Below are 23,583 nucleotides of genomic sequence, written 5' to 3'. Positions count from 1 at the left end.
CAACTTATACAAGACGTATCTTTTTGTTTTTTCCTAAAAAAAATGTTATTGTGTTTTTAAAAGCATGCAGCAAACGAAAATATGCGATTAATCTGTTCAAATGTGTTACTGTGGGTTAACAAATTGACATTAGTAGGCTATTCTTATGCTTGGCTTCACAGATGGCAACAGAGTCTGGGACAAATCTGGTTTACATTCACCTCTGGCTTTTTTATCTTGATTGCAAATGTTTTTTTTTTGTTGTTTTTATTTTGTGCAGACTACACTTTTATTTGTTAGCCTATCTCTCTTTCTTCCAGTAGAGGAAATTTAAATGTGAGATTCTGGAAACGAGATCTAAATTTAGCGGAACGGTCGGGTCGGGAAGACAATTATTCTAAGCGGACAGCGGGTGAACAAAGAGTGAATATATAGCGGGAGCGGGTGGGTGCTGAATATAACCTTGCGGGAGTGGGACTAAAAAAATTGTCCCCCGCAGACCCCTACTGTAAGGTGCAAAAAGCCTGGTTTACATGTTTGAAAATGATTAACAGTTGAAAACATTGGAAATTTAGAAAAGTAATCAAAAAGTAATCAAATGTAATTAGTTACATTAATAAAGTAATTGAAATAGTTACACTACGTTACATTTTAAATAGGGCAACTTGTAATCTGTTACCTATTACATTTCCAAAGAAACCTTCCCAACACTGTATATTAGGCCTATATATCTCTCACACAGAGATCAAGCAGCTTTCTGTTGGTCAACGCAGCAAATTCGCATGACCAACCTGAAGCCAGGTTGAAATCTATGCTTGTAAATTTGTCACCTTCACATTAAACTCCCAATTTTGCAGAAATGACATGAAATTTTGCCAAGCAATGGCAAATGTGACTGCAGCTAAGAGAGACTTCATGGCTAACTATAGCGTGTTAACAGGCCTCCAAATTGTGGGATATTGAGTTAGACATCAGAAATCAGGAGCATTGAGATAAAGGACTCACCTCCCTGCTCATCTAGCATAGTCATTGTTTTGACCCCAACGTTCAAACTCTGCAAAAATACACATGCTTCAAGTTCAACTCAAAGCATCTAAAAGTATATATATACACACACACACACACATATATATATATATATATATATATATATTAGTGCTGTCAAACGATTAATTGCGATTAATCACATCCAAAATAAAAGTTTTTGTTAACATAATATGTGTGTACTGTGTATATTTATATGTATATATAAATACACATATATATTTTGAAAATACTTGCATGTATTTACATGTATATATTTATATTCATATTATATATAAATATACAAACATAACATATTTTCCTGAAATATATACATGCATGTGTGTGTATTTATATATAAATAATAAATATACACATTTGAAGTATACATAATATGAAATAACTATTTTAAATAAATTATGGCATAGGTTTTCTTCATGGTGTTTTTAAGGAGTAGGCCTATATTCATGTGTCATTGGTTAAACTGGTTAAAATAAGATCTCTTACGTCATTTGTCATTTGTACCATTCGTCTAGTGCTTTCAAGTGACTGAAAAACATAAAAGGACAGTTAGTCAAACGTTAACATCAAATATTTATGGAAGCTTGTTTAAACCATGTGATAAAGAATATAAATGAGGTAACTGTGACTTTTTTCTTGCAATTCTGAGTTTATCTATCCCAATTCTGTCATAAGAATTGTTGCAATTCTAAAAGAAAAAAGTCTGATTGCTAGATGTTAACCAGTACTTGCTGAGACAAAGAACTGTAAAATAAAACTATGTGTTAAATATTTCAGATGAATGAAGAGTGAATGCACACTGATACTTCTGATAAACTATGGTTGTACAAAACTATTTCCACACTTCTCACAAAACCATATTTGAAAATAACTAGATGGGGCAAAAATAAATATTTTTACTTTCAGTTTACAGAAATGAAAGAACTTTGCTTTCATATGAGCTGGGAATTTTACAGGAACTTGAAAACAGCAACTAATAAAAGAACAAGAAGGATTCACATAATCTTCATCTTAGACATCCTTGTGGAATCAAATAACAAACTTACCTGATCTGTTACACAGTTGGCTTTAGTTGTCATCTCCTCCACTGACATGTCTGCCATTCTGCGGAACTGGGATTCTGCTGGGATTTTAAACTCTAAGTCAAATGTAAGATGATACATGTGCATATAAACAAAGATTTAAAAAATATATATATTCTTAGCCTGCCAATCAGAAATTATAATAGAATGTAATGCATATCATGGTATGGTTTATTCAAAACAAACTTTTTCTCTAACTTAATGGTTCCTAGCTCAGTAACAAACAACCAGTTCAACTTGATTCAAGTCACACTACTAAGCAACTATGCACAGCAGAATTTCAGCAAAACAAAAAGTGAGGATTGTCTACAAAGTAGAATATTTAGCTACTTTTATAATATTTAACTCTTTTTAGCTCCTGTAAGTGTATGTGTATCTGTGAACTTACTCTCAAGATACTCCAGAGTTCGGAGTGTTGTGATCATTCAGTTGTACATGTTAACGTTTCCTCTTTGCATCACAAAATCCCTCAGAGAGAGTTGTGGGTACACAAAAGGAGAAACAGCATATTTACATAACTTCTCATAGTGACGTAGTCAGGAAGGAGCTGTTGAAGGTACTTGCCCACCCCTTAACCATATCCCACCTCTGGGCCTGTATTCACAAAACATTTTATCTTACCACTAAGAGTTCTCCTAAATAGAGGTAAAAGTTTTTTAGCTAGCGTTTTCTCTTAAAACTTATTCACAAAGCTTCCACCGTGTGTGACGCTGTGTTTCGTTGTGAAAGTGAAACTACTTTGTTTGGCCTTCCAAAAGAGGACGATATCCGCTTCATCATGCCTGGAGCTGATCCGTGCTGGTCGCTGAGGAAATACATAAACTTTGCGCTGTGGATCACCGGATCAGCTTTCACCGTGGACGAAGCGGAGTTCAGCCCGGGGTCGTCACATGTGGTTGCCGCAAGCCCGCCGGATACTCCTTCATCGAATCCGCCAGCCACTGCTCACTCTAGGCCGCCGTGTGTGATGCTGTGTTTTGTTGTGAAAGCGAAACTACTTTGTTTGGTCTTCCAAAAGAGGAAACGACTAGAAATCGGTGGTTAAGTTGTATTTACAACACTGTTCCAGAACAGTTCAATCCAAATATTCAGATGTGTGCAGCACATTTTATGGAGGACTGTTTCCTGATCCTGGTAGAGTAGACTACAATACCGGCTGTTCTGACTCACAGACTGTAAGTATGTTTTGATATATAAAGAATTTGCCCTGACGATTCAAATGCGAGTTTTGAGCAGTGTAGACTAGCGCTTGTTATTTGTCATTTCTCCGATCACAAATGCAGTCAGACATCGTTTTATGTTTACACGGCGCGGTGCAACGCATAAAAAGACAGCATAAGTCATTATAATCCATAATTATGTCCCCACTGGATGCAAGCTAAGAGTGAGGGCAGGGTTGACCTCGTTGCTATGGATGATGTCAGCATGCTCACTTAATATGCTCACAGTGATTGGCTAATAGGGGAGGGGTCTCTGTCAGAGATTTATTCATAGAAATATTGTAGAGCGCGATATTATGTTGCCATATTCAGATAAAGGTTTAAAAATAAAAAAATATGCACATTCAAATAAAGATTTTAAAATGCAGGCTAAGTGTCACTAATTAAACAAGTATATGTTCAGTTAATTGTCAGCCTCTTATGTGTGCTCCTCATAAACAATTAGTGGATATGCATATAAACAGCCTTTTAATTAACAGAGTAGAATAATCATGGCTGATAGTAAGGCATGTAAACGTAAAAGAAAACCAAACTGGATGCAAGAACAGCTGTTACTTCTTGCCGAACTTGTTAATGAAAACAACGGTCATAATACCCTCGCGATTAAGGCGACACCTTTTTAAAAGCCCATTATCGTCAAACGTTTCTAAAATGTTTCGGTTCCGGTGTTCTGACGATTTGTGCTACCCTGAATTAAAACAAATGGTAGCATAATTCGATAGCGAAAAGTGCTACCTATCAGATTTTGCTTCCAGCATGATATTAATAAGGTTTGAGGCTTTATTAACATGTACACCTACCCTTACAGTAGGATAAATACAGTGTTGGTAGCATAATCTGATAGGTAGCATTATTTGTCAGAACACCGGCAACAGCCATTTTAGGATAATTTGTGACTTGGTCTTAGTGACACTACTCCTAATGTTTCAGAGATTTAGGAGCTAGTTTTAGGCTAAAACGCTTTGAGAAATACTCTTAGATCAAAAATGTAGGAGTCTTACATTTAGGACTGATGTTCATTATTTTTAAGATTTTCTCCTAATTCGGCAAGTTATGAGCAACTTTTAGCCTTAAACTCGGGCCCTGATATTTACTCCAGACCAGAGATCTCAGATTCTGAAGTTGTATGTTCTTTAAAATTGCGTGTGTGAACTTGTATTTCGTTGATAAACCAACACCGGCAACAGCCATTTTAGGATAATTTGTGACTTGGTCTTAGTGACACTACTCCTAATGTTTCAGAGATTTAGGAGCTAGTTTTAGGCTAAAACGCTTTGAGAAATACTCTTAGATCAAAAATGTAGGAGTCTTACATTTAGGACTGATGCTCATTATTTTTAAGATTTTCTCCTAATTCGGCAAGTTATGAGCAACTTTTAGCCTTAAACTCGGGCCCTGATATTTACTCCAGACCAGAGATCTCAGATTCTGAAGTTGTATGTTCTTTAAAATTCTGTGTGTGAACTTGTATTTCGTTGATAAACTAATGGTTAAAGCCATAGAGTTGCATATCTAAAATTATTAGATAATGGCAGGTATTGCACCTGCCTTTGCTTCTTGTGGCCAACCATTCTTAACAGGAAGCAAGGTGGCACAAATGGGGGTGATTAGAGAGGCCTACATAAGAAAATATCCTGAGCTGTCCTTTTAACTGTTTTCTTTCTAATAACTATCATGTTTTTAGCATCAAATTACCTGGCTGTATTTCACGGAAAGAAAGCAAGCCTTTATACCAGGGGTGCCCAAACTCGGTCCTGCAGAGTTTAGCTCCAACCCCAATTAAACACACCTGAACCAGCTAATCAAGGCATACTAGAAACTTACCAGCAGGTGTGTTAAGGCAAGTTGGAGCTAAACTCTGCAGGACACCGGCCCTCCAGGACCGAGTTTGGGCACCCCTGCTTTATACCAACTAAAAATATCGGTATGTCAGACATGATTCTAATTTTTGTAACTGATAAAAGATCTGATAAAACTGATAAAAGATGTCAGTGCCAAACCAAAGTTCAGGCCATCACAACGGGGAACTAAACCAGGGAGATGAAGGGAATCCTCTGTCTTTTATCTGTAGCCTGCATGCTGAAATTTTTCCTCAGATTTAGTTTTTATGTTACATCCTATGTGGTATTAGATTTGTCAGACTCTCAGGAAACAAGGCTGGCTGATAACTTGAGGACAGTTCCTCCAGGCTTCACAGCATATGTGGACCCTCCTCAGCAGTCTCCTAAACAGCAGACACAGAAAGTCTCAAAGGGAGTTGAAACAAAGGCACTGTCCTAGTTCTTGAGGCCTCAAATGTTTCAAATAACTAGGCTACTATGTAATACTCAGTCCCAAGAATCAGTCCAAGTAAAACTATCCATGAAAAAGATGAAAGCTGGAATGAACAGAAAACAGTCCTCAGCACTCTAGGCTGAGAGACCATACAGACATTAGATTTATTTTAAAAGAGTGTCTTTGTAAAAGTTGAAAATAATGTTGTTATAAACATACTTATCTTATATGGGCTAGTTGTTCTACTTGCTACATAATGAGGAATAATATTTGCAATTCAGGCAGTAGAGATATTAGCAGGCATTCAAGCACAAAATTATTGGTTCTTTTAATTTTGCCATTCCAAACACTTCTGTTACGATGCATCTTTTTCATAACTGGTGAGAGCTTGCCATTAAGTGGTCAATTCCAGTCATTCCAATAGAAACCCACATAATCTGGGATTTCAGGAGTTCAAAATTTTTCTCCATGCAGATTTCGCATCAGGTTCAAGCCTTTCACATGAATTTGTTGCATTGCCTAAAGAAATCTGCTAGGTTAGACCTTGTTGCAAAATCAACCATATTTCATTTCACCATAAAATAACAAAATAATGTGGCAGCGCCCTCTACTGGTAAAGTCACTTCTACACACTAAACGGAAAAAAACAAGGAACAATTATACTGGCTTTATTAGCAGTAAAATAGATACATTGAAATGTCCTATTCCTATATAGCATGGTAAATTATGCCATTAAAAAGGACACTACCATACATTTCCCCCCAAACATTGAACAGGACTAACTGGATTCACAAGGCCCATTAATGTCTTAAGATAATTAAATAGGAGTATAATCAGTCAAAGATACATCTAAACAGAAACATTAAAACAAAACATTATATCATTAGCCCAAACATACATCAACGGCTATAAGGGCAGCAAACCAGAACATTAAAAGTTCTGTCGTAAGTCTTTGGCCCTTCATTCAGATTAGTGAAACAATTAGCCATGTTGACTGAAGTGCAGGGAGAGGGACGGACAAAACCCATCACCATCTCGAGAGATCAGAATCCTTCCATTACAGACTGAGAGGGCAGCAGTGAGCAAAGCCGCAAAAACAACTGCACTCGGTGCATCCAGCATATTTGTCTCACATATTAAGGGTGAAGACTTGATTGTACAGGTGGCTCTGGAATAGATCTGTGTGTGCATGTGTCCAGCTATTTACAATAGTACAAACAGAATGGCAAAAAAGGCACAGATGGCACTGGAAGAACTTAACTCACTTGCTGCAATTCATTGCTGTGAAGCAGAAAGTGTGTGTGTGTGTGTGTGTGAGAGAGAGAGAGAGAGATCAAACAATCAGGCTCCTGAGTGATGCTAGCAGTGTCCATTCTCTACAGAAGTTTGTTGGCTCGCTGGTTGGCTTCATCAATGCGAGCTTTATTCATATCAGCCTGGGAAAAATAATATATAGATATTTTTTTATATATAAAATATATCTTATTTATATATCTTAATTAAATTGTTTAAAAACAATAATGTTAATTTAAATAAATAAATATTAATATTTTCACAGGTCCACTTTATTAGATGCCTAGTTGTTTGACGGTGTAGACTTACCTTATCAGTGATGCGGTCAATGGTTTTGTTCTGTTTGTCAATCTCATTGCCCATATCCACGGCCAAATTCTTGAGATTCCCGATGATGCTGCCCACCTGATCCAGATTCTCCTCCATCTCATCTTCTCGTGCATCATTTGTTACTCTTTTGGGAAAGCAGAAATATCAATAAAGCAAACTGTATATACACAGAATATACCTCAAGACATAATTTTGTAAAAAGCACTTTTTGCTAATCTAAATTAATATTCAGAAGTATGAACCAGCTGTAAAGATCTTAAAATAAAAGAATTACCACATACATGTGGAGTCAAACTGCAGATGCTTCAGCCACCAAAAATATTTGATGTGGCAGGGCAAAGACAGCATATCCTAATAATAGCTAAATGCTATAAAACAGAGAACAAGACTGTAGCTTATTCTAGGTCAAGAACTGCCTGCATTGACAGGAATTCACCATTTGATTAAGCAAAATGACCAATGTTCACGTTTTGGCATCTGATATTGACTGACTGGCATGCAACAAAGTGGAAGCTTATTCAAATGATATCGCAACAGTGTCCAACATGCAACATGGCTCCACAAATATTTGTACAGTAAAACCACAGAAATGAGAAGAAAGTGTGGCTTTAATGTCAGATTTCATAATCTATTTCCAGGACAAGAAGCTTAACATGCGGTTTTCATTTACTTGCTTTAAACAATTGATTCAAATCAAAAGATTTAAGTCTGACACTGGATGAAATCCTATTATTTAGTGCTATAATTCCCCTCACCTCTTAATGTAGGGGCCAGATGTGCCCCCTGACCCACTCGAAACAGCCTGTCCATTGCGAACAGCATTGGGTTGGCTGGATACAACGCCGCCCTCTTTTCCCTCCGTGCTGGAGTTGTCACTACCTCTGCCCCAAGTCTTCTTATATCTCCCATCATGCTCAATAGACGTCACTCTAAAAGAAAAGAGGTTTTTAATACTCATTTACTCCTGAAAGATCTCATGACAATTCATTTCATTTCAATAAAATGCAAAGAGAAGCCCCCACAAAAATCCTACTGAATTTGGTGTTCCACGATACAACATAATGGAGATTATTTTAAATCCAGGAGCTTAGAAGTGGAGTTATAATAGCGAACCTGTCACATGGGCACACACACAAGCCACAGCATTTGGACAGATCAGTAAGGTTCCTCTCGGCCTGCCTCATGTCCTGATTGATCTGGTCCATTCCTTGATCGACTCGCCTCAGTTGCTCTTATCAAGACAGAATGAAGCAGGTTTCAACAATAAAATGAGCCAGCATCTCCTAAACAAAGCTTTTATAGATTATAGCAACGATATAATGTTGAGTAACAAAGTAGGTTTCAGGGATGAGGAGGAATGGAATGAAGCGGTCACTTACCTCCCTGCTCATCCAGCATGGTCATTGTTTTGACACCTGTCTCCCGGCTCTGAAAATACACAAATGCTTATATCAAGATATATATATCTCAAATTCAAATGAGCAAATGCAGATAGCTCTAGGCATTCTGAATCTGTACATCAAATAACAGTAACGTGTTTCTCAAGCCTCCAGGCTTCATTGGAAATCTTACCTCCTCTGCCATCTGTAGCATCCGCCTAGTGCTTTCAAGTGACTGAAAGAAACAAAACGCACATATTCAAAAGGTAGTCAAATCACTACGGAAATTTGACACAGCACCTATTCTGTTGAACATTAATTTGAGTTCTGCGTGCAAACATCTACTCAAACAATGCACACTGAACATTTCAGGGGATGAATAGAGAAATTGTCCGAAATGTGAAAAGCCTTGATAATGCTACAAAACCATGCATGGAACACAAGATGTACACAGGAACACAATGGTAAGGCATAGCTGTGAAAAAAATTTATGAAACTTTTCCAACTATGGCTATTAATCCACTTTTGACCTGGGAAATTATATAATTTCTAAGGAAATTAAAACACTAATTGTAAAATCAAAGTAAAAAAAAAACACGTAATTTCAGAATGAAAAAGTGGGTGGGGGTTTCATGGATCTCTAGTTTACCCCCAGTCACCCATGCTGTGGTGCATGAGCACAGTGTCCCCTTCATGCTATTAGTCTTTATTACAGCACACAGGCTCATGTGAGTCCCTTCAGAGGCAGCAAGTAGGAGAAAGAGAGAAAGAAACAAAGTTATAAGCAAAGCAAGAAAGGAGTATGTTATTATTATGACAATTTTAGTAGCACAGAAAATAGCAAAATCAATAAGAAGACATGAGGAAAATCTTAAAACTGTTAGTGCAAGAAAAGTATTATAAGGTTAAAAAATAGAGCAATAAAATTGTGAGTAAAAGAGAAAAAGACTTTGCTGTCACAAACAATGGGAGGGCACATATACAGGAACTTGCAAAATCACATCAAAACAAATTAGTTTGTTATAGTAATAGATGACAAGCATACCTCATCTGTAACTTGGTTGGCTCTCAATGTGATGTCCTCCACAGTCATGTCTGCCATCTTGCTGGTGTCCAAGTTTGCCGCCCCTCCTGTGGCCTTAAGCTCTACGATAAGGTTAAAAAATAGAGCAATAAAATTGTGAGTAAAAGAGAAAAAGACTTTGCTGTCACAAACAATGAGAGGGCACGTATACAGGAACTTGCAAAATCACATCAAAACAAATTAGTTTGTTATAGTAATAGATGACAAGCATACCTCATCTGTAACTTGGTTGGCTCTCAATGTGATGTCCTCCACAGTCATGTCTGCCATCTTGCTGGTGTCCAAGTTTGCCGCCCCTCCTGTGGCCTTAAGCTCTACAAGCTTGTCAACAAAAGCCGGTTCCTCAAGGTAAGGTCATTACGTCATGTCTCTCACACTATTTTCACTGTATTCTGCATCAGACAGAATATAAACAGCACTATCTGGAGCTGCATTATGTTCATATGGGATTCAAACTACAGCATGACTCCTCTACATTTGAAGATCTGACAAATCCTCCGAACCAACATTCAGGAAACCATCCATATTTGTTTCTTAAACAAGACAATCCGATCTTATCAGAGAGTATAAACCCATAGCAATGATGTTTAATGCTGCTGATTCCCAGATGCACGGTTTACACCCGACGCCAGAAGGACAGAGCACAATTTTGCCAGGTAAATAAAGAAAGTTAGTACGGTACTTTGAAAGTGGGAAAGCCCAAGTCTCCAAGATCCCAACACCACTAACGTTACTTACGGACAGGTTTTTTTTTGTACTTACTGTTTACTCATGATGTTTCACGGTGTGAAACGCTACTGGTTAACTGTGTTTGATTATTTAAGACAGAAGTTGGCGAGTTGGTCTCGTATTCAGTTCCGCTTTGGGGAAGTAGAAACGCATTAACATCCTTTTGTTTTGAAATACTGGAGGCAAGCCGGAGCACAACGATTCGCTCGCTACTTACTGAGGTTGATTCCAGGACAGCACACGGATAAGACTGGAATCGATCGGTTTAAGTCTTTAGAAAGTGTTTATTGTTCGCGCTGATCCAAACTGTTTCCGAAATTCCTTCAGACAGATTATGACAGTGGTGCGCATGTGCGGTCATATGACAGGTGACTTGGTGCGCATGCGTCAAAGCGAAGCATAAATAGAAAAGATAATTATCAACAACACTAGAAAAGCCGTTGGATGGGGTGAAGCGTTTAGGTAGTTACCATTTTAATAGATCATCCAATAAACAAAAGAAGAAAAAATGTTTTGGCCTAATCGCTACGATTATTACTACTTCCTGTATAAAAAATAAAATAGGAAGAGACGTGTCTATTTCTGGTGCGTCATTAATGTATTGCATTAGTAATTTATAAGTAATGCTTTTTAAAATACATAACATTAAATTGGTCCACTGTAGCGAATGGCTTTTTAATCTTTAAGTCGCTCTTTGTAACTAACTGGTTTGTTATGCAATATTTCAAAAGAACAGTCAGACTTCCATTTCAAACTGGATTAAACTAAAATGTTTGTTGATAAAAAAAAAATACATATATATATATATTTGTACGTTGTAACTGTTTTCGACAGCTGTTTACTAACAGAACAGTGCGTGTTGATAGCACCACGACGATGACGTGTAAATCCCGGAAGTGCCTTTTGTAAACTTGCTGGTCAGCTGTACCAACTTTAGAGCAGCCTAATCTCATCGAGAATGTCTTTCAGAGGGGATAATATTTCAGTCTAAACAGTGGAGTCTTCCTTTGTGCGGTAAAATTAAAGGTATGATACAATTGTGCATGTGTTGCTACATTGCGTTAATGATTACGAGACATGTTTTCTCACGACTCAGCGTCGCTCCTCGACTCGCTCGCATATTATTTACATGTTGCGTGTTACTGTAAAAGGATTAGAAACGCTTGTTAATGAACGTGATAACACTGTTTAATATCACCGGACAGCGTTTATATGAAGTTTGATTGCCAGTGGGAATTATTTTGTCGCCTGCTCATCATGAATAAAACGCATGACATTGTAGTGTAATCGCGGATTAGTGGTTCCAACCGGAGGCAGGGGCCCGCTAGGGGGCCTCAGCAAACTTCCGTGGGGGATACAAAATAAAGTTCAAATTTATATTTATTTAGATTTATATCATTTAATAATTATATTACAAAATCTTACTTCATGACAATACTATACTCTGCTAAAAAAATAAGTCAAAATGTCTAAAAAAAAATTACTAATTTTTATAGCAGAACATACAGTACTTGAAACTTCTCGAGAATTGTGGTTCATTATTGTAATCTGTAAACACCCCTAGTTACTAGTAATAAAAAGTTTGGAAATATATTGGCCTGCATGAGGGGCTTTTAAATGTTGTCTTGGAAAATGGGGGATCTTGGGGTTAAAAAGTTGGGAACCAATAGATTATGTAACGTTACCAAAACTGGAGCTTGCGGGGCACCACTATCAAATATGTGTTTGTTTTTTTTATTGTGAACTCAAATTTAAACTTTTCAGGCTTCTCTGCTCATACGTATTATTTTATTCTGTAGATAATTTGGATGACACAATGGAAGAAAAAAATAAGAAACGTAAAATCCCCAAACCGTCTTCCAACCAGCCTCCTCTCCCAGTCACTGCACGAAAGACAACATCCAGCAGCAGATCGTTCGGTGTTGGTGGTACGGTCACGCACTCCAGTCAGAGGGCAAAGTATCGCAGGTGAGCGTCATCTATCATCATATTAAATCTGTGTACGTTATTAAAATTACAGTTTCATGTTTCAATCTTCATATGTTGGTTCATTTATTTATTTTGTTTTAGGGGAGTGCGAGACAAACCGAGGCCTCAGAGTCAGTCGGGTAAGAGTAACCAGTCTGCCCACATCCAGCACTCATTTCTCACAGACGTGTCTGATGTTCAGGAGATGGAGAAGGGGCTGCTCAGCCTTCTTAATGACTTCCACTCTGGAAAATTACAAGCTTTTGGTAAGCTCCTACAGTACAGTACAGCTACATTAAAGTGTGTTTACAGTTTTGATTCAAATTAAAATCTTCTCTGAATCAGGCAATGAGTGCTCCATTGATCAGATGGAGCATGTGAGAGAAATGCAGGAAACACTGGCTCGTCTGCATTTTGACTTGTATGGAGAAGTGGATGAGCTGCCAGAAGACCAGAGGAAGTCCGCTTATGACACTAACATGGATAAACTGTTATTAAATGTAAGCAAAGCAATATTAAATATGTAGTCACAAATCCACAAATCTATGAGTTCTTTCATGTAATTATCCAGACAATCCAATGAAGTTCACTTTTTTTCCTTTAGCTGGAAGAGTTGAGCTCCTCAATGTATCCTTTCATGGTTTCACCAATTATGTTGATGACTTTCAACTGGATGATGTTATAGGGGTTAAGTTAAAGAAATAGTTCACCCAAAAATGAAAATTTGTTAAAAAATTTACTCACCTTCAGGCCATCCAAGATGTACTTTGTTTCTTCATTGGAACAGATTTGGAGAAATTTAGCATTACATCACTTGCTCCCCAATGGATCCTCTGCAGCGAATGGGTGCCGCCGCTTTTGACCAAAAGTCCATAATCCATAATAACACTTCCTCCAGTGAAAAAGTGTGAAAAGTAATCCACATGACTCCAGTTCAGCAATTAACATGTTTTGAAGCTGAAAAAAAGCTGTTTGTTTGTAAGAAACAAATTCATCGAGGCATTTTAACTTTGCACTGTTGCTTCTGGTCTTGAGTCAGACAAGATTTTTTTTTCCCACTGGTGAATGTAGTTTTATGGATAGATAACTTGTATTTTAATCAGAAGCAACAGGTTGAAGTTAAACACCTCTTGATGAATTAATTTATTATAAACACGCATCTTTTTGATTCACAAGATGTTAACAGTTGTGATGAATTGTGATGTTTTATCAGCTGTTTGGACTCTCATTCTGACGGCACCCATTCATTGCAGAAGATCCATTAGTGAGCAAGCGATGTAATGCTAAATGTCGCCAAATCTGTTCTAATAAAGAAACAAACTCATCTACATCTTGAATGGCCCGAGGGTGAGTCCGTTTTTAGCAAATTTTAATTTTTGGGGTGAACTATTCATTTAAAATTGTTTAGACTTTTTTTAGTTATGCATATCATTATTTTATACATATAAGTTGTCAAAAGCAAGTGATTTCTCATATGCTTTGAATGACTATCCTTAACTATAATTCTTTAGACAAAAGCTTAACCTTGCTGACAGTCAAGAAGTCCCCAGAACTTCCAGCATATAAACTGCAAAAGCTCTACCATGGAGAATACTGCGTGCATATTTAGCACAGAAAAGCTGTGGAGAAACACCAGTATTACAGTCATATCGGTGACACTGTGGATCTTAAACTTTTAGAATTGGTCAGCTTGGCTTGTTTGCAGTCTATAGTTTTATAGATATGATATCAAAGAACAAATCCAAACAGTCGTGATGAAATGCTCACTTGTCCTTCTCATCACATCATATGTTACCATAAGAAATATATGCTCATAAGGTAATGTTCGATGACATTGTGACTTCTAATCAAATCTTATGTCTTAAATGTTGCCTTGGAGTTGTACAATAGCAGCACCTTTGCATTTTCACTAATTCACTTTAACAAGGAACTGATGGGCTCTGTTTGTATTTATTTCTGTCCTGTCTTAAGGGAATTAATAGAAAGAAAATGGCAGGTTATTTTCATCCAAGATGTCAGTGTCCTGATACTGCAGAATGAAAGTAAAGTAACATGGTATATTTTAGGTTATAGTCATATTTACATATTTTATTTTAAATTGAAATGTAAAGTGTAACATAGGCTACTGGCTGATTGTTGATTAAACCTTTTATTCATGCTTCTGTCAATAAAGTTCAAGTTGTATTACCCCACATCTGATTTCTCAATTACGTAGATTACTTCAGTATTTATATAGTTTACGTATTTTAACATAAATACGTAAAAACAATTGTCTCCGAGCAAAATCACAAGAGCTGCTGAAAAAAAACACGACTCGTGTGAAGGAATTTGCAGAGCTTCATTTGTTATTTGGTCTCCAGGGAAACGAGCGCTAGGGGTTTGTTGTTTAGAACTCAACTCCAGCCGGTAACAAGCAGAACACCTTATTTTCGAGTAAAATTCATATTCATTTAATAGAGTGCATTTGCAAATGAAACAAATGTGTCCCCGCTTGTTATTTTAACTACAAATCGAGAAAGGCAGTGTTAGTTTTGGACTGTTTAAACCAGTTTAACTGTTATGACGTCTGTGGAATTTAGAACCCATCATAAATCAAAAACCCGCGGAAATCCGGATATTAATAATCAATGGCAGATGAATGGAAGTGACTACAGACAGTCGCTGTCAGACGCACCGCGGTTCGACGCCACAGAAACTAGATTCAGTGCATGGACGCCTGTAACAAATAAAGCATGCAACCAACAGGTCAGAAAAAGTATTGTTTTTTTTAAATATATGTATTTTTTTATTTTATGTAATTACTTTTTATTTAGTTTTATTATTATTATTTTACATCTATGTCATGTGTGTGTGTTTATTTTTACAACCACATAATCTCAGTAAATGCATTTGCAGCTTTTCCAGGAAAGAACAGCTCTCATCCTCCATTGGTTTGACCTGTGGATGGACCGACAAAGAAAAGAATTTATTTGTCAGCTGCTGAAAAGATGCTCCAAAACCCAGCTCAAGTGAATTCTCAGATCCTAATTTCTGATCTTACATGATTTACACACAAGAACGACACTTTCTCAGACAAAGAATTTGTAGTCAATACATATTTTTTTACCCTTTTAGGTTCACCAGGGATTGTTTGGCGGAATCGGTCCCCATCAGTCGAATGGACTTCACAGCTGTGCTGCCCCGCTTTCTGTCTCTCTACATCATGTCCTTCCTCAGTCCTCGAGACATCTGCTCTGCAGCACAGCTGTGCTGGCATTGGAAGTTTCTGGCAGAGCAGGTAAGAAATTAATCAGCACAAATGTGCCTTTAATTGATTAGATAATGGGCTTTTATCACACTTCTCTCTTCATTCAAACATTGCTACTGAAAGTGTTCTAAACTAGGGTAAATTTCAATTTCAGAATGAATGCCAGAAATGTCAAAGACAATGTTTTGAATATGTTTACTCACCCACAGTACACTCTCTGTGTGATTCTCTAGGACTGTCTGTGGTCTCCGAAGTGTATCCGTCTGGGCTGGTTTCTTCCCTACAGCCCATCAGATCATGAGTATGGGGCATGGAAAAGACATTATGTGGCTTGTACTGCCAGTTTAGATATTCTAACTCCACGGGAAGCAGCAGGTGTCTATGGTACCTTGAATGAGAGTTTGACAGCATCAGAGGAGCAGCAGGATAGATGGAGAGAACACAACATAAGACAAACTATCAGACAGAAGGTAGCAGAGCATAAACGTGAGTGCCATGGGTTCCAGCATTTCATGTACTCTACATGCCTTTATGAAATGATCTGATTGAGGTTAAGGAGTTTTAATTCATATAAATTATCTGAGGCTAATAATCTCAGTTGGCTGATGCTCTGGTCCTCATATTTCTGTCTGATTTTTCCACAGAAGCTGCTTTGAAGACCAGGAGGGCATGGTTAAACACCAGTACATTGGGCACATCATCTACTGGAACCATTCATAAGCCACTTACTGCTGCTCTTGTTCAACTTGGGGTGAGACACTGACAATGAAAGTGTACAGCAAAAGCTGACTGTCTAATAACATGTCTCATCCAAATGTAATTTATTTAATTGTATTATTTGTATTATTTATTTTTATTTCATTTCATTCAGTCTTTTATTTTAAGTATTTCAAATTACAAAGGCATTAAATCACTGACTATGTTGATCATGTGTTAGTTACTCATCTTCACGTTGTATGTAACACAATCTTAGTCTTGTACTACATGCAAGGAAAATGTACACAAAAGTGTTATTTGTCATGGTTTCCTTATGTAGGACAAGTGCCGATTGAAAAATGCACTCTCTAGTGTGGATATAAGAGAACCACGGCTTGATTTAAGCTTGAATAACACTCTTGGGAGCACATGTGCCACCAGTTTATTGAAAACTATGAGGTCAGTATTACAGTAGCAACATTGGTGAATATCTTTCTGGATTTTTCTAGCCATCATATTTTAGTAGCCTAACTTTTATAATTCTTCTCACAACAATATTTAAAAAATAATCCTGGGCATGTTGTTTTCTTTCAGTTCACTGTTCACCCAGCCAGTCAAATCTTCCTATAGTCCTCTTCCTCATTTCCTGCTTGTGTCATCCAGTGTTCCTGGATATGAAGTAAAACGTTGTTATTTCTCATTCATGTCTATCATTGAGTTATGTCTCTTGTTGAGTGATAGACTCCTTAACCTCAATCACATAGTTGTTTATGAACTAAAGGAGTTTAACTTTATATTTCTAGCTGCTTCTGGCCGCGGTGCAACTGTCTGTGGTGATTTTACCGTATGACTCACAAGGAATGACCTTGGAGGCTTTGCTTCCTCTGGCGGAAAGGGTGATTCAAGGCAGGATGGTGCAAAGTCTCGGCATTTTGGTGACAGGAAGCACAGAAGAGATAACTCTCACAGATGGTAATTTCCTTGAGTAATTGTAGTAACATTGGGTCCAATCTATCTTATATAAAAAGAAAAGTATTAACAGGCAGTTTTTGCCTGCTGGAATAGTTTTTCTTTATGAGGGCAGATTTTATAACCATGTAAAACACACAGCTGCTGTCACATTTATGCCAAATATTTGAATGGCTTCAATAAATTGCAATACAAAAGAAGCTGTAAATGATGAACAGGTCAACAAAACACAACAATCACTCTAATAAATCATCCGTATCTATAGGCCTAAAATATAATGTAATAGAAGAAAAAAATGGAATGAAATATTTAACATTTAAAAAAGTAATGATAAGTAATGATTTACGTCCTACAGATATTTATATCTATATATATGTATGCATGTATACAATGTGTACATTGTCTTTTATCCAGGAATGAGCATAACTGAGAAGACAGTGCTAAAGCCAGGTGTGAGGGAGTTCTGGGAGAATCTGTGTGGTTGGGTAGTTCCTGCTTCAGAAGGAGGGAGTCTGAACATCTTTGCTCCCCTGGCAGCTTCAGGTAGAGTTTGTCTGTTTTGTCCCAGTGGCATTTTGTCCCATGTAACATTTCCTGTAAGTATCTTTTATTCAGGAGTTCTTTGATTGTTCAGTTGCAGGGATGGATCTGATGATGAAGTTGTCCGTTTTAACTGGTCTGAATGTCAGAGCTCCCACAGGGATCTGTACGGGCTCCTACCAGTACAGTGAGTTGCAGAAAAATCTCTTGAATGTGGGTTATTATTATACTTTCAGTCGAAAGTAACATATAACATATGGAAGTAGAATTGTGAAGACTTAAATGATTTTAGCAAATGGCTGCAATATAACAAAGAGTGAAAAATCTAAGGGGGTCTGAATACTTTCCGTACCCACTGTATATACATAATATATATATATATATATATTTCTACATTATATGTATATTATGTTTCTATATAGAAGTTGTTTCTCATAATACACAATTTCTCATAAAAATACTAAGAAATAATTATTAAATAATTCGAATGATTATGTACCTTTTTTATTTTAAATGTTTTATTAAAATGTCTTATTAAATTGTGCATGTTTTTAAAATTATGAGTACAAAGTATTATTGAAAAAACTATAAATCTAAATATATAAAATACAGTTTCATATACTTATTTTATAATATCTTTATATATCCAAATAATATTGATTTGAGAAAAAAAATAACATAACATGTCTTGTTTGTTTATTTATTTATTCATTCATTCATTTAGATTATACATAAATGACGTCCTGTATCACTTGTTTCTGTGTTTTTTGCAAGTTCTCAGTGAGTGGTCTGGGTCTGGTGAGTTTCCTCCTTTGGTGTACCTGCATGAGACCTTCCTTCTTAGCTGGTGCCGACAGGCTGAATGGATAGAGGAAGCCTGTAAGCATCTGCGGAAACAGCTGGGGCCACAGCTGCACTTCATGTGTCAAGAGATCAGAGGCCGCATCCTGGGCAAGTCAGAAATGAAAACACAGTCTTGTGCAGTTACGTCAAATACGTACCTTATATTTACCCTCCTGTGTATGTATTCAAACCATTTTCCTTGTTTGTGTGGCCTTTCCAGGTCTGTTCCTCTGGGATCATATAAAGATGCCTGTCATTTCCCTTAAATCAGAGGTCATGCAGTGTTTGGTTCATGGCCTCGTGGCCCTGATGAATGAGACTCCAGTAAGCAAGAAACATTTGGTTCCAGTAAATCTCAGATTATCTTGCTGCATTATGCTAAATCTGAGTCACTGTCATGCTGTAGGATGATCCCTTAGACTTCTTGGGTCACTTTCTACTGAAGTCTTCAGTCAACAATGGTTTGAAGAACATGGAGCCACTGTTTATTACAGAAAGTGCTTCCTTTAATGGCCTAAGTCCAGAATCTCCAAAGGTTACTGCTAATGTTTCTGTTTTAGATCATTCATTTGGTTTATCCAATGCCTTCAGTGCTTAAAATGTGTCTTTTTTTGTTAGGGCTTGCTAAGTGATGCAGACAGACGCAGTGCTGTGTGCAAAGAGCTTTTAAATAGTGAGAAAACATATGTGAGACAACTTCAAGCGGTGGCCACAGTGTACTACACCCCTCTCAGAGCTGCACTGGACTCCAACCGAGCCATCATCAGCTCAGTCGGTCTCATCACCATCTTCTGCCCTCTGCTGGATATATTGGAGACAAACAGGTAAAAGATTTCCCATGTTTCCACATATACTTTTCTGTTTCTGTTTCTGTTACTTTCTCATTTTCTAAGACTCTGCTCTTCACAGTGTTTTTCTGAAGGAGCTGACTGAGAAGTGGGAGGAGTGGGGTCCGCTGCAGTGTGTGGGGGATGTTTGTGTCAAGTTTTGCACCAAGTTACGGGTCTACACTAATTTTTTCAACAACTATCCTACCATTCTCAGAAGTATAGACAAGGTATGCTAAAAACAAAATATTAGTGGATAGTCTGGTATAATATTTTATTGTCATCATAATCAAAGCAGTGAAGCAGTTTTGACACAATATAAATATTTGAAACACTTACCTGCCAAATCAAAATCATGTGGTACAAGCAATGTGCAGAGGCATGCAGGAAAAAAAAAAAAAGGAAACAGGATAACACAGGAAATGCTAACATAGAGACCCCTGCAGACTCTCATGAATTTGTCAATGGCAGCAAGTCTTTTGAAATATCAGATGATTTTACCTATTTATGACAAGGAAAGCTTAGTTCAGGTACAACCCCATAAAACTAATAACGTTTATGAATTAATAATTCATGATATTTATGATATATAATAATTTATAAAAGTGACAGTACATTGTTCCAAAAAAATGACAAATTCATGTTTTTCTTTTCTGTTCATGAAAGAATTCATCAAAAAGTATCATGCTTTCCACAAAAATAGTAAGCAGCACAACCGTTTTAAACACTGATAATTATGAATTAATAATTCATGATATTTATGATATATAATAATTTATAAAAGTGACAGTACATTGTTCCAAAAAATGACAAATTCATGTTTTTCTTTTCTGTTCATGAAAGAATTCATCAAAAAGTATCATGCTTTCCACAAAAATAGTAAGCAGCACAACCGTTTTAAACACTGATAATAGTAAGTAAGTAATATTAGAATGATTTCTGAAGGATCATGTGACACTGAAGACTGACTGAGTTATGACTGCAAAAATTCAGCATTGGCACCACAAGAATAAATTACATTTTAAAAAATGAATTAAACAATAATTTAATAATTACTATTGCTATAACTATTACTAGTTTTATATAATTTTTTGATCAAGTACATGCAGCTTTGGTGAGAATAAAAGACTTCTTTAAAAACAAACAAACCATACATTTTTTAATACTTCTGGTGTATAATACTTACAGTATGTACATTATTTTATATACTGAATCATTGTCATTATCTGTTACATAATTGTGTATGTTTTGTAGTGCCGTGAGATGCTTCCTGTATTCCGCAGCTTTCTGAAGAGACACGACCAGACTGTTGCTACCAGAATGCTGAGGTACAGTAAAAAATGACAGCTCTGCTGGTTTTCAGACAAATGAGAAAAGTTGTACAAGAGTGACTCTAGCAACGCTCCAAATGTACATCCAGTCTCCAGGAGCTGTTTCTCACACCATCCGCACGAGTGGAGGTGTATGTGACTTTGCTTCAGGCATTAACACTGCACACACCATCTGAGCATCCGGACTACACACAGTTATCGTCTGCTCTCAACTCACTGCTGACTTACAGAGGCTTCATCCACAAGGTGTGTTTAAAAACAAAGTGCTCAGTGAATTAATATGAACGTGTATGTGTTTACCTTAATTTAATTCATTCCCAGTTGAAAAAGAGTCTGGATCGAGACTTGAGAATCATGGAGGCACAGAGCACAATTCAAAACTGCCCAGTAAGTTGCATAGTCATCGCAGCAGCCATTTATTTACAGAGGTCAGGTTCTCACAGGCCATTAAAAGTCATAAGGCAAATTTTCTGGACTTAAAAGAACAGGACGAGCCTGTGATAGACAGCCATATGTATTTGCAGTGCACTATATGCAAATGTCAGTGTTCATACACAGTATAACAGCGTATTTTTGTACTTGATTTAGAATTTGTTGGAGGAAAGCAGATACTTGGTCACCACACAGGATGTGGCATTACTGAGCTGCCTTAATGGAGACATTGCTGCCTCTCTCAGGTGCTGCCACTGACCTGAGATCAAATGTCAGAGAAACAGGAGTCTCTCTGTCTACCTGAAGCCAGTCTTATTCTGTTTGTAGATAACCAACAACAGCATAACTCAATATGTTTGAATGTATTTTTTTAATTAAAGAAATAGTTCACCCAAAAATGAAAAATTCTAACCTTCAGGCCATCCAAGGTGTAAATGAGTTTATGGTGAGAAATGAGAAATCAATCATTAATTTTGCAATGAGTAAATAAGAAACTTAGCATTACATCACTTGTTCACCAATTGATCTTTTGCAGTGAATGGGTGCCGTCAGAATGAGAGTCCAAAAGCTGATATAAAAAACATCACAATAATCCAGAAGTAATCCACATGACTCCAGTCAATCAATTAATGTCTTGTGAAGCAAAAAGCTGTTTGTTTGTAAGAAACAATCCATAATTAAGGCCTTTTAACTTTAAACAGTCGCTTCCAGCCAAAATATGAGTCCATAATTCCTAATAACGCTTCCTCCAGTGAAAAAAGGCCATCCCCTGTTGTCCTTTCACATCAAAATCCACCGACATGTTTAGAGCTGTTATCACTTTGTAAACAGTGCTTAATCTGTGCATATTTCTGTCTTGATTCAGATGAGATGATTTTTCAGTAGAGAAAGCAATATGTGACCCTGGACCACAAAACCTGTCACAAGGGTCAATTTTTCGAAATTAAGATTTATACATCACCTGAAAGCTGAGGAAGTTTCCATTGATATATGGTTTGTTAGGATAGGACAATATTTGGCCGATATACAGCTATTTGAAAATCTGGAATCTGAGGGTGCAAAAAACAATTTTATGTATGTATGTATGTATGTGTATAAATATTGAGAAAATCGCCTTTAAAGTTGTCCAAATGAAGTTCTTAGCAATGCTTATTACTAATCAAAAATTAAGTTTTAATATATTTACAGTAGGAAATTTACAAAATATCTTCATGGAACATGATCTTTACTTAATATCCTAATGATTTTTGGCATAAAATTTATAATTTAGACCCATACAATGTATTTTTGGCTATTGCTACAAATATACCCGTGATACTTATGACTGCTTTTGTGGTCATATGGTCACATATTATGGATAATCTATTTTAGCTGGAAACAACGGTTTGAAATTAAATACTTGCGGCTTTGTTTCAAAAAGACATTAATTGATGGACTGGAGTCGTGCGGATTATTGTGATGTTTTTATCAGCTGTTTGGACTCTCATTCTGATGGCACTCATTCACTGCAGAGGATTTATTGGTGAGCAAGTGATGTAATGCTACATTTCTCCAAATCTGTTCAGATGAAGAAACAAGCTCATCTACATCTTAGATGACCTTAGGTATGCTAAGCTAATGCTAAGTATGTGAAGCAAATTTTAATTTTTGGGGTGAACTATTCCTTTATGGAAGCAGATTTACTCAAGCAACCCTACTGATCTGTGATGTTTCTCTTTTTCTTCTCAGGATGTATGAGCATGTGAGTGACCAGGGGTTGTTTCTGTTCAATGATGCTCTAGTGCTGACTGAGAGGAGTGTGTCAAACGTGCCATTTTGTCTGGCAGTGAACACAACTCACACCTTTCTGTCCTCTGTGGCTCTTCACTGTCTAAATCTCACGGAAATCACAAACACAAAGTGTATGTGTCATTATAACTTCATACGGCAATGCAATGCTCATTATGTTGTCTCTAAAATTAGCAGTACTACACTACCAGACAAAAGTTTGAAATAATTGTCATATGTTATGTCTTATGTTATAAAATATGAAATTATAATATACATTTCAACCCATCCATAATCTTTTCAGATGTTTGAAACGCTTTTCAGCTGGAGAGCCCAAAGCGCCAGTGGATCTGTGCTACAGATAGAGAAGAGGACAAGATCAGGCTGCTGTCTGCTTTACGCAGGGCTATAAATGCTGCTATAACACGTAACTAAAGATGAACATAGTAATAAGAAACTATGATGGACACTAGATGGTCATTTTTTTTCTTTTGTTTTACTACCAAGTAAATTGAATTGGTATGAATATACTGTTTGATTATGCATGAT

At 36.8% G+C, this 23,583-nt stretch overlaps 4 protein-coding genes across 12 annotated transcripts in view; 2 read left to right on the top strand and 2 right to left on the bottom strand.

Annotated features, from left to right (window-relative positions):
- Nucleotides 1-5,093, bottom strand: part of LOC107592806 (synaptosomal-associated protein 23-like) — an 8,984-nt gene extending 3,891 nt beyond the window's left edge. Inside the window, exons 1-5 of one of the 4 annotated variants that reach the window (XM_016282369.1) lie at nt 5,021-5,093; nt 2,494-2,573; nt 2,070-2,161; nt 1,510-1,551; nt 985-1,033 (exon numbers count right to left, since the gene is read on the bottom strand). In XM_016282369.1, the coding sequence (XP_016137855.1) occupies nt 985-1,033; nt 1,510-1,551; nt 2,070-2,161; nt 2,494-2,530 (220 nt within the window). In that variant the 5' untranslated portion in view covers nt 2,531-2,573; nt 5,021-5,093. Of the gene's footprint in view, nt 1-984; nt 1,034-1,509; nt 1,552-2,069; nt 2,162-2,493; nt 2,700-5,020 lie in introns of all 4 variants that reach the window. The other 3 variants (XM_016282371.1, XM_016282372.1, XM_016282370.1) reach the window with 3 other exon arrangements.
- Nucleotides 5,094-6,671: 1,578 nt separating this feature from the next.
- LOC107592782 (synaptosomal-associated protein 23-like) lies at nt 6,672-23,023 on the bottom strand. Of its 4 annotated transcripts, XM_016282343.1 has the most exons (9): nt 10,632-10,784; nt 10,527-10,529; nt 9,899-10,010; nt 8,795-8,836; nt 8,602-8,650; nt 8,336-8,453; nt 7,978-8,151; nt 7,202-7,346; nt 6,672-7,035 (listed from the first exon to the last, which is right to left on the bottom strand). In XM_016282343.1, the coding sequence occupies exons 3-9, from the start codon at nt 9,953-9,955 to the stop codon at nt 6,976-6,978; spliced, it is 645 nt and encodes a 214-aa protein (XP_016137829.1). In that variant the 5' UTR covers nt 9,956-10,010; nt 10,527-10,529; nt 10,632-10,784; the 3' UTR covers nt 6,672-6,975. The 4 variants fall into 4 exon arrangements, with proteins under 4 accessions (XP_016137829.1, XP_016137831.1, XP_016137832.1 ...); XM_016282345.1 differs by lacking the exons at nt 10,527-10,529; nt 10,632-10,784 and adding an exon at nt 23,018-23,023 and having other exon boundaries at nt 9,899-10,006; XM_016282346.1 differs by lacking the exons at nt 9,899-10,010; nt 10,527-10,529; nt 10,632-10,784 and adding exons at nt 9,251-9,337; nt 9,647-9,726.
- Nucleotides 10,095-14,569, top strand: ccdc28a (coiled-coil domain containing 28A). Of its 3 annotated transcripts, none has more exons than XM_016282347.1 (6): nt 10,095-10,341; nt 12,214-12,382; nt 12,485-12,648; nt 12,728-12,882; nt 12,987-13,009; nt 13,894-14,569. In XM_016282347.1, exons 1-6 carry the CDS (start codon nt 10,266-10,268, stop codon nt 13,946-13,948), a joined length of 642 nt encoding a protein of 213 aa, XP_016137833.1. In that variant the 5' UTR covers nt 10,095-10,265; the 3' UTR covers nt 13,949-14,569. The 3 variants fall into 3 exon arrangements, with proteins under 3 accessions (XP_016137833.1, XP_016137835.1, XP_016137834.1); XM_016282349.1 differs by lacking the exon at nt 10,095-10,341 and adding an exon at nt 11,287-11,428; XM_016282348.1 differs by lacking the exon at nt 10,095-10,341 and adding an exon at nt 11,287-11,440.
- Nucleotides 14,760-23,579, top strand: LOC107592784 (epithelial cell-transforming sequence 2 oncogene-like). The gene is given in 21 exon segments (XM_016282350.1): nt 14,760-15,127; nt 15,278-15,390; nt 15,497-15,659; nt 15,863-16,115; nt 16,274-16,380; nt 16,666-16,784; nt 16,920-17,004; nt 17,129-17,297; nt 17,709-17,837; nt 17,929-18,021; nt 18,609-18,785; nt 18,898-19,001; nt 19,084-19,212; nt 19,296-19,589; nt 19,591-19,734; nt 20,759-20,832; nt 20,925-21,081; nt 21,157-21,222; nt 21,424-21,512; nt 22,996-23,168; nt 23,339-23,579. Coding segments are annotated over 21 exon segments (2,955 nt in total). The 5' UTR covers nt 14,760-14,941; the 3' UTR covers nt 23,470-23,579.
- The last annotated feature ends 4 nt before the right edge of the window (nt 23,580-23,583 follow it).

The sequence above is a fragment of the Sinocyclocheilus grahami genome, unplaced genomic scaffold (genome assembly GCF_001515645.1).
Source record: "Sinocyclocheilus grahami isolate Dianchi unplaced genomic scaffold, SAMN03320097.WGS_v1.1 scaffold158.1, whole genome shotgun sequence".
NCBI lineage: Eukaryota > Metazoa > Chordata > Actinopteri > Cypriniformes > Cyprinidae > Sinocyclocheilus > Sinocyclocheilus grahami.
Note: the sequence above shows the minus strand (reverse complement) of the source record. Positions and strands in the feature narration are given on the sequence as shown.